The sequence below is a fragment of the Medicago truncatula genome, chromosome 1 (assembly GCF_003473485.1).
Source record: "Medicago truncatula cultivar Jemalong A17 chromosome 1, MtrunA17r5.0-ANR, whole genome shotgun sequence".
In the NCBI taxonomy this organism is placed as follows: domain Eukaryota; kingdom Viridiplantae; phylum Streptophyta; class Magnoliopsida; order Fabales; family Fabaceae; genus Medicago; species Medicago truncatula.
The window spans coordinates 24,078,729-24,098,627 of record NC_053042.1 but is presented as its reverse complement, the minus strand read 5'-3'; the positions used below and the strand labels follow the sequence as shown (position 1 = coordinate 24,098,627).

The following is a 19,899-nucleotide window of genomic DNA, read 5'->3' as shown; positions in this document are numbered from 1 at the left end:
AGATGGGCCAAGAACAAGGTTGGACCTCAGAGATCGAATCTCGGCCGTTGATTTGATCAACGGCCTTGATTTAATCTGCCAAATAAAAGGGGTATAAATACCCATTCTTTCCTTTTTTTCTCATTTTTTCCTTTCTCTTCTCTCTCTTCACTCTCTTATTTCTTATTTCTAGAGAGAGAAGGCTCTAGAATTTCTTCATCTTCTCCGACGAGGAGAGGCCACCGGAGGTGGTTCCGGCGCGGTGGCCGGTGAGCCACAACGGCTGCGCCGCCGCGCCGGAGATGAAAGTATGTCCTTTTTTTATTTTTTTTCGTCCTCTCTCCTTCTTTTCTCTCCTTCTTTCCGATTTTTAACTCAAAAATGCTCAAAACCCAACGGTTTGACCTAGATCTAAAAGGAAAGAAATATTACTTTTTGAGTCTGGATGTTTGCGGATTCAGTTTAAGATGTTGTGTTTCTGTAACACGGTTTTGAAATTCTGATGTGTGGTTTTGAATGTTTGTTGATGGTTTTGGTTGGATTGAGTTGGTGCTGAAAATGGTGATTCGGTTCTGAAAACGGCTTGGATCGGATCCGGGTTGATGAATGGCCTTGATTCGGTTTTGTGAAAGATTTGTTGTTTGCAGGTTTTGCGATTTTAAAATCTGTTTTTTTTTGTCTGTTGGGCCCTCTTTATTTTTTGTCTGTGTGCAGGTGGTTATATTTATAGAGCTGAATTTCTGTTGCTTGGAGAGGAACACGATATTTTGTTGCTTGGAGAAGAAATTGACAGTTGTGAATGAGCTGTTTGTGAGCTGTTTATTTGGATATTATCGGACAAAATTCTGATTTATTTTTGGACATTAAAAATAAAATAAAAGGACTAAGAATAAATGAAACAAAAATAAGATAAAAGGTTAAAGATGAAATGAATTTAAAGTTAATAAAAGATGGAAATTAAAATTAAATGAAAATTGAGAGAAGAGGGCCCGACTCGGAATCAACTATGAGGTATTTTAAAATACCTCCCTGCCGAATTTTTTGCTCGAAAGGCTAACACCGGTCGGAGCCAAATGACACGTGTCAGTGCTGTCTTAGGTCAAAAATTGGGGTACGACAGATGCCCCTATTTAAGTTTCTTCGTCCGGAGATTTGAAGATGAAATCTTTGATTTGACGGGTCGAAGAGACTTAAATAGTACACAATTTTTGACCTAAGATGTTATGAATGCATGCGATGCAATTACGAATGCATGTGAGGCAATCATGAATGCAGGACGACATAGATGGCTTGACAGGAATGAGAAACAACAATGGGATACCCGAATTCGCTGAAGAAAGGGATCCGACTCCGCTAGGGGAATGTAGTTTCACTGGGGAAAATACTGTCAATTATTGTATTGGTTTGAAATTTGAAATTGAAAATTGACTAGCGACATTAGTGGCACAACCACCGCTGGGGATGATATTTTTCGAATTTGAAATTGAAATTGAAATTGATTAGTGACATGGCTAGCACGGCTTTATGCCGGGTATGACACTTTTGAAATGAGTTCAAGTTGTCCTTTTGTCGGAAACTAGCCACTTGAAATTGACAAAAATAGATTCAAGCTGTCCTTTTGTCGGAAATTTGCCGCTTGAAATTGGATGAAAATAGGTTCAAGCTGTCCTTTTGTAGGAACTTGCCGCTTGGAATTGACTGAACATAGATTCAAACTGTCCTTTTGTCAGGAACTTGCCGCTTGAAATTGACAAAAAATAGATTCAAGCTGTCCTTTTGTCGGAAACTTGCCGCTTGAAATTGACTGAAAAATAGATTCAAGCTGTCCTTTTGTCGGAAACTTGCCGCTTGAAATTGATTGATTCGTGACATCTCTTGACCAGACACACTGGGGATGACACCTTTGATGTAAATGATGATTACAAGTTGTTCATTTGTTAGAACTTGCCACTTGGAATAATGATGAAACGAGGACCGAACTGAGGGGATATTATCAAACAAAACTTTGTGCGATTGATGCAACCATGTACGAATGATGCAATGCATATGTTGTAAAAGAATGTATGAAAGTGTTGATGCATGGATGTATGAATGTATTAACGTCCAAAAAACATGAATGTATTTATTGTATATGCTAGATGGACTCGATGAGACAAGACAAGATTTGGTAAGGTGGAAAGTGGACTGACATCACAGTACTTATACACTCGGCAAACTTCCTTGGAGATGACCTCATCGGGGACAAAGTATCAAACATATGCCTTATGGGGACGAAACCCATTAAAAGTCTGGAAAAAGTCGCCATTTGTAAGCTGATACATAAAGTTCTTCCATTGACACACTTCCGTCGTTGTGCCCTCTTTTTTTGAATTTTCAACAGCGTCCAATCATGCTTTTCTGGTGGGGTCTAATCATTCTTTGAGGAATGTGCTGACGCATGCTTCTTTCACTCTCAAATCCTAATATGTACTTGTGCATTTATGCCTTTTTAAAAGACATGGAAAAAAGTTTTTTTTTTTTTTTAAGAGTTCTACTTCGAAATATTATCATCAAACAATGGAAAGAACTTTAAAAATAGAATAAAAGGGGAATTTTAAACAGAAGGGCCATAGGCTCAAATATTATTGATTGAATGACAGCCTGCATATGGCATGACTTCATGGATTTTTTACAAAATTTGAAAAAAATGGTAATTTTAAAATGGGAAGGTACATTGAACTTCGTAACCCCATTCCCCCTTACAACTCTTGAATTTTGCTGCTTTTGATGCTTCAGATTTGGAGATTCTTTGATAGTAGACATGCCCCAAGTGGATTGTGCCTGACTGGATGCAGTTACTTTGTCTTTTTCTTTTTATCCTTAACTTTTGCATAGACCGCCCTTTCGGGTTTTTAGCCTACCAGGATAATGATTTCTGTTTAATGTCTCTAATTTTTGCTTGAGCCGCCCTTTCGGGTTTTCAGCCCACCGAGACGTTCATTTTTGCCTAAGCCGCCCTTTTCGGGTTTTCGACTTACCGAGCTGTTCTTATAACTTTTAGACAAAGTATTTCTTGACTGCATCTGTGTTCACAGGACGTGGAAGTTCTTCACCATCCATGGTTTGAAGAGTCATGGCATCGCCTGAGTAAGCTTTCTTGACAACATACGGACCTTCATAGTTAGGCGTCCACTTGCCCCTAGAGTCGGGTTGGAAAGTCAAGATCTTTTTGAGCACAAGATCACCTTCTTTGAATTCACGGGGATGAACTTTCTTGTCAAAAGCCTGCTTCATCCTCTTTTGATACAGCTGACCATGACAAAGAGCAGACATGCGCTTTTCTTCGATCAGATTCAATTGGTCATACCTATTTTAAACCCACTCGGCCTCTGATAATTCAGCCTCCATTAAAACTCGCATTGAAGGAATCTCAACTTCTACGGGAAGTACTGCCTCCATGCCATATACCAAAGAGAAAGGGGTTGCCCCTGTTGATGTGCGTACCGAAGTACGATATCCATGTAATGCAAAGGGAAGCATCTCATGCCAATCTTTATAAGTCACCACCATCTTCTGGATGATCTTCTTTATATTTTTGTTTGCAGCTTCGACGGCACCATTCATCTGAGGTCTGTAAGGCGAAGAATTATGGTGTTCGAGCTTGAAATCATCATACAATTCTTTCATCATCTTGTTGTTCAGATTCGTCCCATTGTCTGTAATGATCCAGCTAGGGACACCATAGTGGCAGATAATACGATTCTTGATAAACTTGACTACCACCTGCTTGGTCACATTAGCATAAGATGCAGCCTCAACCCACTTGGTGAAATAGTCAATAGCCACTAGAATGAAGCGGTGCCCATTTGATGCTTTGGGTTCAATTCTTCCAATCATGTCAATGCCCCACATAGAGAATGGCCACGGAGAGGAAAGAACATTGAGTGCAGTCGGCGGCACATGAATCTTATCGGCATAGATTTGACACTTATAACACTTCCTGGCATGCTTGTAACAGTCGGCTTCCATTGTTATCCAGTAATAGCCTGCTCTCAATATCTTCTTGGCCATTGTATGTCCGCTAGAATGAGTTCCGAAGGATCCTTCATGTATTTCATGCATCAATAAGTCTGCCTCATGTTTGTCAACACATCTGAGCAACACCATATCGAAGTTTCTTTTATATAAAATGTCCCCGTTCAGGAAGAAATTGCCAGACAATCTTCTTAGAGTCTTCTTGTCTTTACTGGATGCTCCAAGTGGATACTCTTGCCTTTGAAGGAAACATTTGATATCGTGGAACCATGGTTTGTCATCAACAACTTCTTCAGTGGCGAATACATGAGCGGGTCTTTCAAGACGTCTGATATGGATCAGTGGCACTTCATTCCGACGATTTACTTGGTACATTGAAGACAAAGTAGCCAGAGCATCCGCCATCTGGTTCTCATCACGAGGAATATGGTGTAGTTCGACTTTGTTGAAGAAGGTCAGTAATCGTCTTGCATAGTCTTTGTAGGGAACCAATCCGGGGTGACGAGTCTCCCATTCTCCTGTGATTTGATTGATTACAAGGGCTGAGTCACCATAAATATCGAGGTTCTTGATTCTCAGATCGATGGCTTCTTCGATACCCATAATACACGCTTCGTACTCTGCTATGTTGTTTGTACAGTCGAACGTCAACCTGGCAGTGAAGGGGATGTGTGCACCTTTAGGAGTAACAATGATTGCCCCAATTCCGCTACCATAAGCATTAACAGCTCCGTCGAATATTAGACCCCATTTTGATTCCGGATCTGGACCTTCCCCGAGTAGCGGTTCGTCACAATCTTTCATCTTCAAATACATAAACTCTTCATCAGGAAAGTCGAACTTGATGGGCTGATAGTCTTCAATTGGTTGGTGAGCCAAGTGATCAGCAAGGATACTGCCTTTGATTGCTTTCTGGGTACGATACTCAATATCATATTCGGATAATAACATCTGCCACCGGGCAATTCTTCCTGTCAAAGCAGGTTTCTCAAAGATGTACTTGATCGGATCCATCTTAGATATCAACCAAGTAGTATGACTAATCATATAGTGACGGAGACGTTTGGCAGCCCAGGCTAGTGCGCAACAGGTCTTCTCGAGCATGGAATAGCGAGATTCACAATCAGTAAACTTCTTGCTTAAATAATAAATGGCATGCTCCTTTCTTCCAGTTTCGTCTTGTTGTCCGAGCACACAACCCATGGAATCTTCTAGTACAGTCAGGTACATGATTAGTGGTCTTCCTTCAACTGGAGGGATGAGAATCGGAGGTTCTAGTAAGTACGCTTTGATGCTATCAAAAGCTTTCTGGCAATCTTCTGTCCAATCAATCCCTTGATCCTTGCGGAGGAGTTTGAATATCGGCCCACATGTTGTAGTCATATGAGAAATGAAACGGGAGATGTAATTCAGTCGTCCGAGAAACCCCCTTACTTGTTTTTCTGTTTGCGGAGCTGGCATTTCTCTGATGGCTTTGACCTTGTCTGGATCTACTTCAATACCTTTCTGACTAACAATGAAGCTCAGAAGCTTTCCGGATCTAACACCAAAAGTACACTTGTTGGGATTCAGACGAAGTCTGTACTTTCTTAGCCGTTGGAACATCTTTAGCAAATACTCAACATGTTGTTCTTCAGTTTGACTTGACGATCATGTCATCCACATAAACCTCAATCTCTTTGTGTATCATGTCGTGAAAGATAGTAGTCATACCCCTTTGATAAGTAGCCCCTGCATTGATCAAACCGAACGACATTACTCTGTAACAGGAAGTGCCCCAAGGTGTGATGAAAGACGTCTTCTCTTTGTCTTCGGGCGCCATCTTGATCTGATTGTAACCGGAGAAACCATCCATGAGGGAGAACACTTTGGATTTTGCAGTGCTGTCAACCAGTACATCAATATGAGGTAATGGAAAATCATCTTTGGGACTAGCTTTGTTAAGGTCACGGTAATCAACACACATTCTGACTTTGCCATCCTTCTTAGGAACAGGCACAATGTTGGCTAGCCATTGAGGGTATTTTGATGTAACGAGGAAACCTGCATCGATCTGTTTTTGCACTTCCTCTTTGATCTTGAGGGCCATATCAGGATGGGTTCTTCTTAATTTCTGCTTGACCGGCGGACACTCGGGTTTCAAAGGTAAATGGTGTACCACGATATCAGTATCCAGACCCGGCATATCTCGGTACGACCAAGCGAACACATCAACATATTCTTTGAGAAGCTCTATCACTCGCTTCTTGACACTTGCCTCAAGTGATGCCCCAATCTTGACCTCCTTCTTGTCTTCTTCGGTACCCAAGTTGATTGCTTCTAATTCTTCCCTGTTATCGCGATTTTCGGGTGTCAAGTCATTAATTAGGCTTGAACCTTTCAATCTTTGATATTCTCTATTTTTTTTGGGAAGGGCAAAATTGAGAAAAAACCCTTAGATTGTAACACCCCGTTTTCCCAACGTGAAAATTTCATTTATTTAATCAGAGTAATTAACAAAAACGGAATGTCACACTTCTTTTCTTAAAATCATAAACTGAATAAATAACTATTTATCCTTTAAAATTCAATAACAAAATCTTTAATACTTCGCAGCGGAATTTCTTCAATAACTAAAACAGTCTTTGGCACTAAGGCCTCTTTATAATTATCTCATAAAAATCCATTCTAAAAACATAGTCATAACTCTTCAGAAACAATACGTAAGGAATAGAAAGCAATAACAAATTCTCATCCCGTTACGTATCAGAGCACCTAAAGACACTTGAGCCACCACTCCTACTAATCATTAATACCTGCAAGTTACTCATACGAAGAGCAACATTTTCAAGCAGAAGGGGTGAGATTTCACAAAACAATAATATCAAGCATATAATTCAATAATTATATTTAACAACACAAATAACTTCATCTATTAGTAATAATAATTCTTCATGTAATAATTCTTAATAACTCAACCAACTTCTAATTATCATTTAACACATATTAACCAAATCGTAACAAACATAGATCATCACATCATAGTCATAGTTCATATATAGCATAACAACATCTTAATCCTAATTCATATACAACATAACAACATCATTAATTCATAATAATAATTATTCATCAAACATCTCATTATCAATTCATTAATAAAAGACAACTTATCAATTTAACATAAACATCATCAAGTACACTTAACAACTCATAGATATCATCATGTAATCATCATCACTAATAACTTTAAAACAACACAATATAATCATCTCTTATTAATAGTAATAATTATCTACATCATAACATAAACATCTTCTTATAATAATATAACAACAACGTAACATGATATTCACTTAATAATAATAATAATTATATATACATCATCTCGTCATAATATAATAATATAACAACAACAAAGCATGATATTCACTTAATAATAATAATAATAATTATATATACATCATCTCTTCATAATATAATAATATAACAACAACATAACATGATATTCACTTAATAATAATAATAATTATATATACATTATCTCTTCATAATATAATAATATAACAACAACATATTCATCTTCTTGTATTAATATAACAACAACGTATTCATCATCTTATGAAAATATAATCAACACATAATAACACCAAAATCAACATCATAAATCTTCAACATAAACATCTTAAACAATATCATCTTAAACATCATAGCATCTTTGATAAACAATTACCAAGTAATCACAACATTCGATCATCATCAATAACATAACATAATATTCACTTAATAATATTAATCATATATAGAACAACATATTCATCACTTAATAGTAACAATTATACACAACATCATAACAACTTAACAATATCATAATCATTATCTTAAACAACATAGCAACGTAACAATATCATAATCAATATCTTAAACAACGTAGCAACATAACAGTATCATAATCAACATGTTAAACAACATAGCAACATAACAATATCATAATCAATATCTTAAACAACGTAGCAACATAACAATATCATAATCAACATGTTAAACAACATAGCAATATTTTAGTCAACATCATATAATTCACATCGTATAATCTTCGTAGGTACTTCTTTAACAACACATGGGTAGAACACAACTCGACAAACTCATGGATGATAATTCATCGACAACTTAACAACTCATGGATGATAATTCATCAACAACGACCTTGACTCGACATATGCGACAATGCAACTTAGACACTTATATGCATGTGGTACCAATCGTCATCATAAGTATTAATATACTTTTATCGTGCGGAGGACAAAGCTCCTAAAACGTGCGGAGGACAAAGCTCCTAATCGTGGTGAGGACAAAGCTCAATGAAATGCTATGCATGGACTCTTAACAACAAAACACCGTAATCATCGTAATCAACATATCATCATGCATCCAATAACTTGGAGCTAAACGTCATCATTTCATAATATATATATAGACATCATGCACTTAGTTAAATAACAGCAGTAGCACAGTCAAATCACACAACAATAGAGAGATATCAATATATCAATTGCAATTCACAACATAACAATATTAATGTGAAGCATCAACAACTTAAACATCAAACATCTTCCACATAAGGCATATAAATATTTCACACAACCAACAACAACAACATAGGCGACACATAAACATCTCAGGATATAACAATATCAAATGATAATCAACAACAACTCATGTAACTTAGTTAAATAACAATAGCAGCATAATCAGATTATATCAACAGCTTATTACCAATTCATTTTCAACAACTTCCTGATCATTCAATAATAATTCAAGTAATGCAATCAATCAATAAATCAAATTATAAACACTTAGCATTTCAATATAGTTTCACAATTCACAATCATTATCTTTAATAGGTCACACTATGTACCTAAAGTTCATTTCTAACCAATCCAAGCAACTCAAGTCTCACAATGCACTAAAAACACTCAATTCTGGAAGTGCTCGCGAGGCGAGAGCATCTGCTCGCCGTGGCGAGTACAAGCCAATTTTCCAACTAAGGTTGTTCTAGGTTCAATCTCGTTCTAAATCATTCTCTAATCGATAGTAGGCACCTAAAGGTACTCAAAGGCATCTAAGGTTCAACTCAAAAGGTCGAAACACAAAATCTAATAAGTTTTACCGTTTGATCATCAATTTTTAGGGTTTTGACCTAATTCCAAAACTTCTCTAAATCAATCATAACTTTGTCAACTAATCATCAGAATTACAGTAAATAACATTATTGAATTATTAGTCTCACCCTTACCTTGTATGAAGAAAATCGCAGCACTCTACCTTGGTTCCTCTAGACTTGGCTTTTTCTCCAAAAACGTACGTTATGTTTTTCTAAACTAGGTCTCTCCTATTTATATAAATCTTTAACCTACTTATTTTTCTCTTAAATCCAAATATTAATATTCTATTCTAATATATACATATATATAAAATATTTCTATAACAATAATAAATAACAAATATATCTCTATAACATATATATATTTCCATAACAAATCATTTATATATCCATAGCAAATGACATATATTTCTACAACAAATCATGTATATATTTTTATAACAAATGACATATATTTCTACAACAAATCATACATATTTCTATAACAGATTATATATATTTCTACAACAAATCATACATATTTCTATGATAAATAACATTTATTTCTATAACAAATCATGTATATATTTCTATAACGAATCATATATATTTGTGAACCAAATAACATATATTATATTTCTAAATCAAATAGCATATATATATATATTTCTAAATCAAATAGCATATATATATATATATTTCTAAATCAAATAACATATATATATATATATATATATATATATATATATATATTTCTAAATCAAATAACATATATATTATATTAATAAATGTATAACATATATCATAACAAAATATCACTTATCAAAATAAATCACACAAATCATATAAGTATATTCTAAACTCATTTAAAATAATCAAATAATTAGAGAGGGCGTTACAACTCTCCCCCCCTTAAAAGAATTTCGTCCTCGAAATTCAAGCACACAAGAAATAAACTCAATTATTGTATAACCATACTAAACCATATATAGTTAAATAGAAACATCAACAAAACATGCAAACCACATCAAAGTTAGTCAATCAAACATAATCACATAATAAACATAACTATTAATCAGAAACACAACAACAACTAATCAAACAGCATAAAGGTAGTAATATAACTATTACTAAAACTCGACACGACTCTTCTAATTGGCCGGACAGACCGACCAGCTCTGATACCAATTGTAACACCCCGTTTTCCCAACGTGAAAATTTCATTTATTTAATCAGAGTAATTAACAAAAACGGAATGTCACACTTCTTTTCTTAAAATCATAAACTGAATAAATAACTATTTATCCTTTAAAATTCAATAACAAAATCTTTAATACTTCGCAGCGGAATTTCTTCAATAACTAAAACAGTCTTTGGCACTAAGGCCTCTTTATAATTATCTCATAAAAATCCATTCTAAAAACATAGTCATAACTCTTCAGAAACAATACGTAAGGAATAGAAAGCAATAACAAATTCACATCCCGTTACGTATCAGAGCACCTAAAGACACTTGAGCCACCACTCCTACTAATCATTAATACCTGCAAGTTACTCATACGAAGAGCAACATTTTCAAGCAGAAGGGGTGAGATTTCACAAAACAATAATATCAAGCATATAATTCAATAATTATATTTAACAACACAAATAACTTCATCTATTAGTAATAATAATTCTTCATGTAATAATTCTTAATAACTCAACCAACTTCTAATTATCATTTAACACATATTAACCAAATCGTAACAAACATAGATCATCACATCATAGTCATAGTTCATATATAGCATAACAACATCTTAATCCTAATTCATATACAACATAACAACATCATTAATTCATAATAATAATTATTCATCAAACATCTCATTATCAATTCATTAATAAAAGACAACTTATCAATTTAACATAAACATCATCAAGTACACTTAACAACTCATAGATATCATCATGTAATCATCATCACTAATAACTTTAAAACAACACAATATAATCATCTCTTATTAATAGTAATAATTATCTACATCATAACATAAACATCTTCTTATAATAATATAACAACAACGTAACATGATATTCACTTAATAATAATAATAATTATATATACATCATCTCGTCATAATATAATAATATAACAACAACAAAGCATGATATTCACTTAATAATAATAATAATAATTATATATACATCATCTCTTCATAATATAATAATATAACAACAACATAACATGATATTCACTTAATAATAATAATAATTATATATACATTATCTCTTCATAATATAATAATATAACAACAACATATTCATCTTCTTGTATTAATATAACAACAACGTATTCATCATCTTATGAAAATATAATCAACACATAATAACACCAAAATCAACATCATAAATCTTCAACATAAACATCTTAAACAATATCATCTTAAACATCATAGCATCTTTGATAAACAATTACCAAGTAATCACAACATTCGATCATCATCAATAACATAACATAATATTCACTTAATAATATTAATCATATATAGAACAACATATTCATCACTTAATAGTAACAATTATACACAACATCATAACAACTTAACAATATCATAATCATTATCTTAAACAACATAGCAACGTAACAATATCATAATCAATATCTTAAACAACGTAGCAACATAACAGTATCATAATCAACATATTAAACAACATAGCAACATAACAATATCATAATCAATATCTTAAACAACGTAGCAACATAACAATATCATAATCAACATGTTAAACAACATAGCAATATTTTAGTCAACATCATATAATTCACATCGTATAATCTTCGTAGGTACTTCTTTAACAACACATGGGTAGAACACAACTCGACAAACTCATGGATGATAATTCATCGACAACTTAACAACTCATGGATGATAATTCATCAACAACGACCTTGACTCGACATATGCGACAATGCAACTTAGACACTTATATGCATGTGGTACCAATCGTCATCATAAGTATTAATATACTTTTATCGTGCGGAGGACAAAGCTCCTAAAACGTGCGGAGGACAAAGCTCCTAATCGTGGTGAGGACAAAGCTCAATGAAATGCTATGCATGGACTCTTAACAACAAAACACCGTAATCATCGTAATCAACATATCATCATGCATCCAATAACTTGGAGCTAAACGTCATCATTTCATAATATATATATAGACATCATGCACTTAGTTAAATAACAGCAGTAGCACAGTCAAATCACACAACAATAGAGAGATATCAATATATCAATTGCAATTCACAACATAACAATATTAATGTGAAGCATCAACAACTTAAACATCAAACATCTTCCACATAAGGCATATAAATATTTCACATAACCAACAACAACAACATAGGCGACACATAAACATCTCAGGATATAACAATATCAAATGATAATCAACAACAACTCATGTAACTTAGTTAAATAACAATAGCAGCATAATCAGATTATATCAACAGCTTATTACCAATTCATTTTCAACAACTTCCTGATCATTCAATAATAATTCAAGTAATGCAATCAATCAATAAATCAAATTATAAACACTTAGCATTTCAATATAGCTTCACAATTCACAATCATTATCTTTAATAGGTCACACTATGTACCTAAAGTTCATTTCTAACCAATCCAAGCAACTCAAGTCTCACAATGCACTAAAAACACTCAATTCTGGAAGTGCTCGCGAGGCGAGAGCATCTGCTCGCCGTGGCGAGTACAAGCCAATTTTCCAACTAAGGTTGTTCTAGGTTCAATCTCGTTCTAAATCATTCTCTAATCGATAGTAGGCACCTAAATGTACTCAAAGGCATCTAAGGTTCAACTCAAAAGGTCGAAACACAAAATCTAATAAGTTTTACCGTTTGATCATCAATTTTTAGGGTTTTGACCTAATTCCAAAACTTCTCTAAATCAATCATAACTTTGTCAACTAATCATCAGAATTACAGTAAATAACATTATTGAATTATTAGTCTCACCCTTACCTTGTATGAAGAAAATCGCAGCACTCTACCTTGGTTCCTCTAGACTTGGCTTTTTCTCCAAAAACGTACGTTATGTTTTTCTAAACTAGGTCTCTCCTATTTATATAAATCTTTAACCTACTTATTTTTCTCTTAAATCCAAATATTAATATTCTATTCTAATATATACATATATATAAAATATTTCTATAACAATAATAAATAACAAATATATCTCTATAACATATATATATTTCCATAACAAATCATTTATATATCCATAGCAAATGACATATATTTCTACAACAAATCATGTATATATTTTTATAACAAATGACATATATTTCTACAACAAATCATACATATTTCTATAACAGATTATATATATTTCTACAACAAATCATACATATTTCTATGATAAATAACATTTATTTCTATAACAAATCATGTATATATTTCTATAACGAATCATATATATTTCTGAACCAAATAACATATATTATATTTCTAAATCAAATAGCATATATATATATATTTCTAAATCAAATAGCATATATATATATTTCTAAATCAAATAACATATATATATATATATATATATATATATATATATATTTTTAAATCAAATAACATATATATTATATTAATAAATGTATAACATATATCATAACAAAATATCACTTATCAAAATAAATCATATAAATCACACAAATCATATAAGTATATTCTAAACTCATTTAAAATAATCAAATAATTAGAGAGGGCGTTACAACTCTCCCCCCCTTAAAAGAATTTCGTCCTCGAAATTCAAGCACACAAGAAATAAACTCAATTATTGTATAACCATACTAAACCATATATAGTTAAATAGAAACATCAACAAAACATGCAAACCACATCAAAGTTAGTCAATCAAACATAATCACATAATAAACATAACTATTAATCAGAAACACAACAACAACTAATCAAACAGCATAAAGGTAGTAATATAACTATTACTAAAACTCGACACGACTCTTCTAATTGGCCGGACAGACCGACCAGCTCTGATACCAATTGTAACACCCCGTTTTCCCAACGTTAAAATTTCATTTATTTAATCAGAGTAATTAACAAAAACGGAATGTCACACTTCTTTTCTTAAAATCATAAACTGAATAAATAACTATTTATCCTTTAAAATTCAATAACAAAATCTTTAATACTTCGCAGCGGAATTTCTTCAATAACTAAAACAGTCTTTGGCACTAAGGCCTCTTTATAATTATCTCATAAAAATCCATTCTAAAAACATAGTCATAACTCTTCAGAAACAATACGTAAGGAATAGAAAGCAATAACAAATTCACATCCCGTTACGTATCAGAGCACCTAAAGACACTTGAGCCACCACTCCTACTAATCATTAATACCTGCAAGTTACTCATACGAAGAGCAACATTTTCAAGCAGAAGGGGTGAGATTTCACAAAACAATAATATCAAGCATATAATTCAATAATTATATTTAACAACACAAATAACTTCATCTATTAGTAATAATAATTCTTCATGTAATAATTCTTAATAACTCAACCAACTTCTAATTATCATTTAACACATATTAACCAAATCGTAACAAACATAGATCATCACATCATAGTCATAGTTCATATATAGCATAACAACATCTTAATCCTAATTCATATACAACATAACAACATCATTAATTCATAATAATAATTATTCATCAAACATCTCATTATCAATTCATTAATAAAAGACAACTTATCAATTTAACATAAACATCATCAAGTACACTTAACAACTCATAGATATCATCATGTAATCATCATCACTAATAACTTTAAAACAACACAATATAATCATCTCTTATTAATAGTAATAATTATCTACATCATAACATAAACATCTTCTTATAATAATATAACAACAACGTAACATGATATTCACTTAATAATAATAATAATTATATATACATCATCTCGTCATAATATAATAATATAACAACAACAAAGCATGATATTCACTTAATAATAATAATAATAATTATATATACATCGTCTCTTCATAATATAATAATATAACAACAACATAACATGATATTCACTTAATAATAATAATAATTATATATACATTATCTCTTCATAATATAATAATATAACAACAACATATTCATCTTCTTGTATTAATATAACAACAACGTATTCATCATCTTATGAAAATATAATATCAACACATAATAACACCAAAATCAACATCATAAATCTTCAACATAAACATCTTAAACAATATCATCTTAAACATCATAGCATCTTTGATAAACAATTACCAAGTAATCACAACATTCGATCATCATCAATAACATAACATAATATTCACTTAATAATATTAATCATATATAGAACAACATATTCATCACTTAATAGTAACAATTATACACAACATCATAACAACTTAACAATATCATAATCATTATCTTAAACAACATAGCAACGTAACAATATCATAATCAATATCTTAAACAACGTAGCAACATAACAGTATCATAATCAACATGTTAAACAACATAGCAACATAACAATATCATAATCAATATCTTAAACAACGTAGCAACATAACAATATCATAATCAACATGTTAAACAACATAGCAATATTTTAGTCAACATCATATAATTCACATCGTATAATCTTCGTAGGTACTTCTTTAACAACACATGGGTAGAACAACCCGACAAACTCATGGATGATAATTCATCGACAACTTAACAACTCATGGATGATAATTCATCAACAACGACCTTGACTCGACATATGCGACAATGCAACTTAGACACTTATATGCATGTGGTACCAATCGTCATCATAAGTATTAATATACTTTTATCGTGCGGAGGACAAAGCTCCTAAAACGTGCGGAGGACAAAGCTCCTAATCGTGGTGAGGACAAAGCTCAATGAAATGCTATGCATGGACTCTTAACAACAAAACACCGTAATCATCGTAATCAACATATCATCATGCATCCAATAACTTGGAGCTAAACGTCATCATTTCATAATATATATATAGACATCATGCACTTAGTTAAATAACAGCAGTAGCACAGTCAAATCACACAACAATAGAGAGATATCAATATATCAATTGCAATTCACAACATAACAATATTAATGTGAAGCATCAACAACTTAAACATCAAACATCTTCCACATAAGGCATATAAATATTTCACATAACCAACAACAACAACATAGGCGACACATAAACATCTCAGGATATAACAATATCAAATGATAATCAACAACAACTCATGTAACTTAGTTAAATAACAATAGCAGCATAATCAGATTATATCAACAGCTTATTACCAATTCATTTTCAACAACTTCCTGATCATTCAATAATAATTCAAGTAATGCAATCAATCAATAAATCAAATTATAAACACTTAGCATTTCAATATAGCTTCACAATTCACAATCATTATCTTTAATAGGTCACACTATGTACCTAAAGTTCATTTCTAACCAATCCAAGCAACTCAAGTCTCACAATGCACTAAAAACACTCAATTCTGGAAGTGCTCGCGAGGCGAGAGCATCTGCTCGCCGTGGCGAGTACAAGCCAATTTTCCAACTAAGGTTGTTCTAGGTTCAATCTCGTTCTAAATCATTCTCTAATCGATAGTAGGCACCTAAAGGTACTCAAAGGCATCTAAGGTTCAACTCAAAAGGTCGAAACACAAAATCTAATAAGTTTTACCGTTTGATCATCAATTTTTAGGGTTTTGACCTAATTCCAAAACTTCTCTAAATCAATCATAACTTTGTCAACTAATCATCAGAATTACAGTAAATAACATTATTGAATTATTAGTCTCACCCTTACCTTGTATGAAGAAAATCGCAGCACTCTACCTTGGTTCCTCTAGACTTGGCTTTTTCTCCAAAAACGTACGTTATGTTTTTCTAAACTAGGTCTCTCCTATTTATATAAATCTTTAACCTACTTATTTTTCTCTTAAATCCAAATATTAATATTCTATTGTAATATATACATATATATAAAATATTTCTATAACAATAATAAATAACAAATATATCTCTATAACATATATATATTTCCATAACAAATCATTTATATATCCATAGCAAATGACATATATTTCTACAACAAATCATGTATATATTTTTATAACAAATGACATATATTTCTACAACAAATCATACATATTTCTATAACAGATTATATATATTTCTACAACAAATCATACATATTTCTATGATAAATAACATTTATTTCTATAACAAATCATGTATATATTTCTATAACGAATCATATATATTTCTGAACCAAATAACATATATTATATTTCTAAATCAAATAGCATATATATATATATTTCTAAATCAAATAGCATATATATATATTTCTAAATCAAATAACATATATATATATATATATATATATATATATATATTTCTAAATCAAATAACATATATATTATATTAATAAATGTATAACATATATCATAACAAAATATCACTTATCAAAATAAATCATATAAATCACACAAATCATATAAGTATATTCTAAACTCAGTTAAAATAATCAAATAATTAGAGAGGGCGTTACAACTCTCCCCCCCTTAAAAGAATTTCGTCCTCGAAATTCAAGCACACAAGAAATAAACTCAATTATTGTATAACCATACTAAACCATATATAGTTAAATAGAAACATCAACAAAACATGCAAACCACATCAAAGTTAGTCAATCAAACATAATCACATAATAAACATAACTATTAATCAGAAACACAACAACAACTAATCAAACAGCATAAAGGTAGTAATATAACTATTACTAAAACTCGACACGACTCTTCTAATTGGCCGGACAGACCGACCAGCTCTGATACCAATTGTAACACCCTGTTTTCCCAACGTGAAAATTTCATTTATTTAATCAGAGTAATTAACAAAAACGGAATGTCACACTTCTTTTCTTAAAATCATAAACTGAATAAATAACTATTTATCCTTTAAAATTCAATAACAAAATCTTTAATACTTCGCAGCGGAATTTCTTCAATAACTAAAACAGTCTTTGGCACTAAGGCCTCTTTATAATTATCTCATAAAAATCCATTCTAAAAACATAGTCATAACTCTTCAGAAACAATACGTAAGGAATAGAAAGCAATAACAAATTCACATCCCGTTACGTATCAGAGCACCTAAAGACACTTGAGCCACCACTCCTACTAATCATTAATACCTGCAAGTTACTCATACGAAGAGCAACATTTTCAAGCAGAAGGGGTGAGATTTCACAAAACAATAATATCAAGCATATAATTCAATAATTATATTTAACAACACAAATAACTTCATCTATTAGTAATAATAATTCTTCATGTAATAATTCTTAATAACTCAACCAACTTCTAATTATCATTTAACACATATTAACCAAATCGTAACAAACATAGATCATCACATCATAGTCATAGTTCATATATAGCATAACAACATCTTAATCCTAATTCATATACAACATAACAACATCATTAATTCATAATAATAATTATTCATCAAACATCTCATTATCAATTCATTAATAAAAGACAACTTATCAATTTAACATAAACATCATCAAGTACACTTAACAACTCATAGATATCATCATGTAATCATCATCACTAATAACTTTAAAACAACACAATATAATCATCTCTTATTAATAGTAATAATTATCTACATCATAACATAAACATCTTCTTATAATAATATAACAACAACGTAACATGATATTCACTTAATAATAATAATAATTATATATACATCATCTCGTCATAATATAATAATATAACAACAACAAAGCATGATATTCACTTAATAATAATAATAATAATTATATATACATCATCTCTTCATAATATAATAATATAACAACAACATAACATGATATTCACTTAATAATAATAATAATTATATATACATTATCTCTTCATAATATAATAATATAACAACAACATATTCATCTTCTTGTATTAATATAACAACAACGTATTCATCATCTTATGAAAATATAATCAACACATAATAACACCAAAATCAACATCATAAATCTTCAACATAAACATCTTAAACAATATCATCTTAAACATCATAGCATCTTTGATAAACAATTACCAAGTAATCACAACATTCGATCATCATCAATAACATAACATAATATTCACTTAATAATATTAATCATATATAGAACAACATATTCATCACTTAATAGTAACAATTATACACAACATCATAACAACTTAACAATATCATAATCATTATCTTAAACAACATAGCAACGTAACAATATCATAATCAATATCTTAAACAACGTAGCAACATAACAGTATCATAATCAACATGTTAAACAACATAGCAACATAACAATATCATAATCAATATCTTAAACAACGTAGCAACATAACAATATCATAATCAACATGTTAAACAACATAGCAATATTTTAGTCAACATCATATAATTCACATCGTATAATCTTCGTAGGTACTTCTTTAACAACACATGGGTAGAACACAACTCGACAAACTCATGGATGATAATTCATCGACAACTTAACAACTCATGGATGATAATTCATCAACAACGACCTTGACTCGACATATGCGACAATGCAACTTAGACACTTATATGCATGTGGTACCAATCGTCATCATAAGTATTAATATACTTTTATCGTGCGGAGGACAAAGCT

General features: G+C 31.3%; 1 protein-coding gene across 1 annotated transcript in view; it reads right to left on the bottom strand.

Moving 5' to 3' along the window:
- Positions 1 to 5,626: 5,626 nt before the first annotated feature.
- The window catches only part of LOC112419381 (uncharacterized), a 36,247-nt gene continuing 21,974 nt past the window's right edge, over positions 5,627 to 19,899 (bottom strand). The window contains exon 2 of the mRNA XM_039830484.1: positions 5,627 to 6,323. Within this exon, the coding sequence (XP_039686418.1) occupies positions 5,627 to 6,323 (697 nt within the window). The remainder of the gene's footprint in view (positions 6,324 to 19,899) is intronic.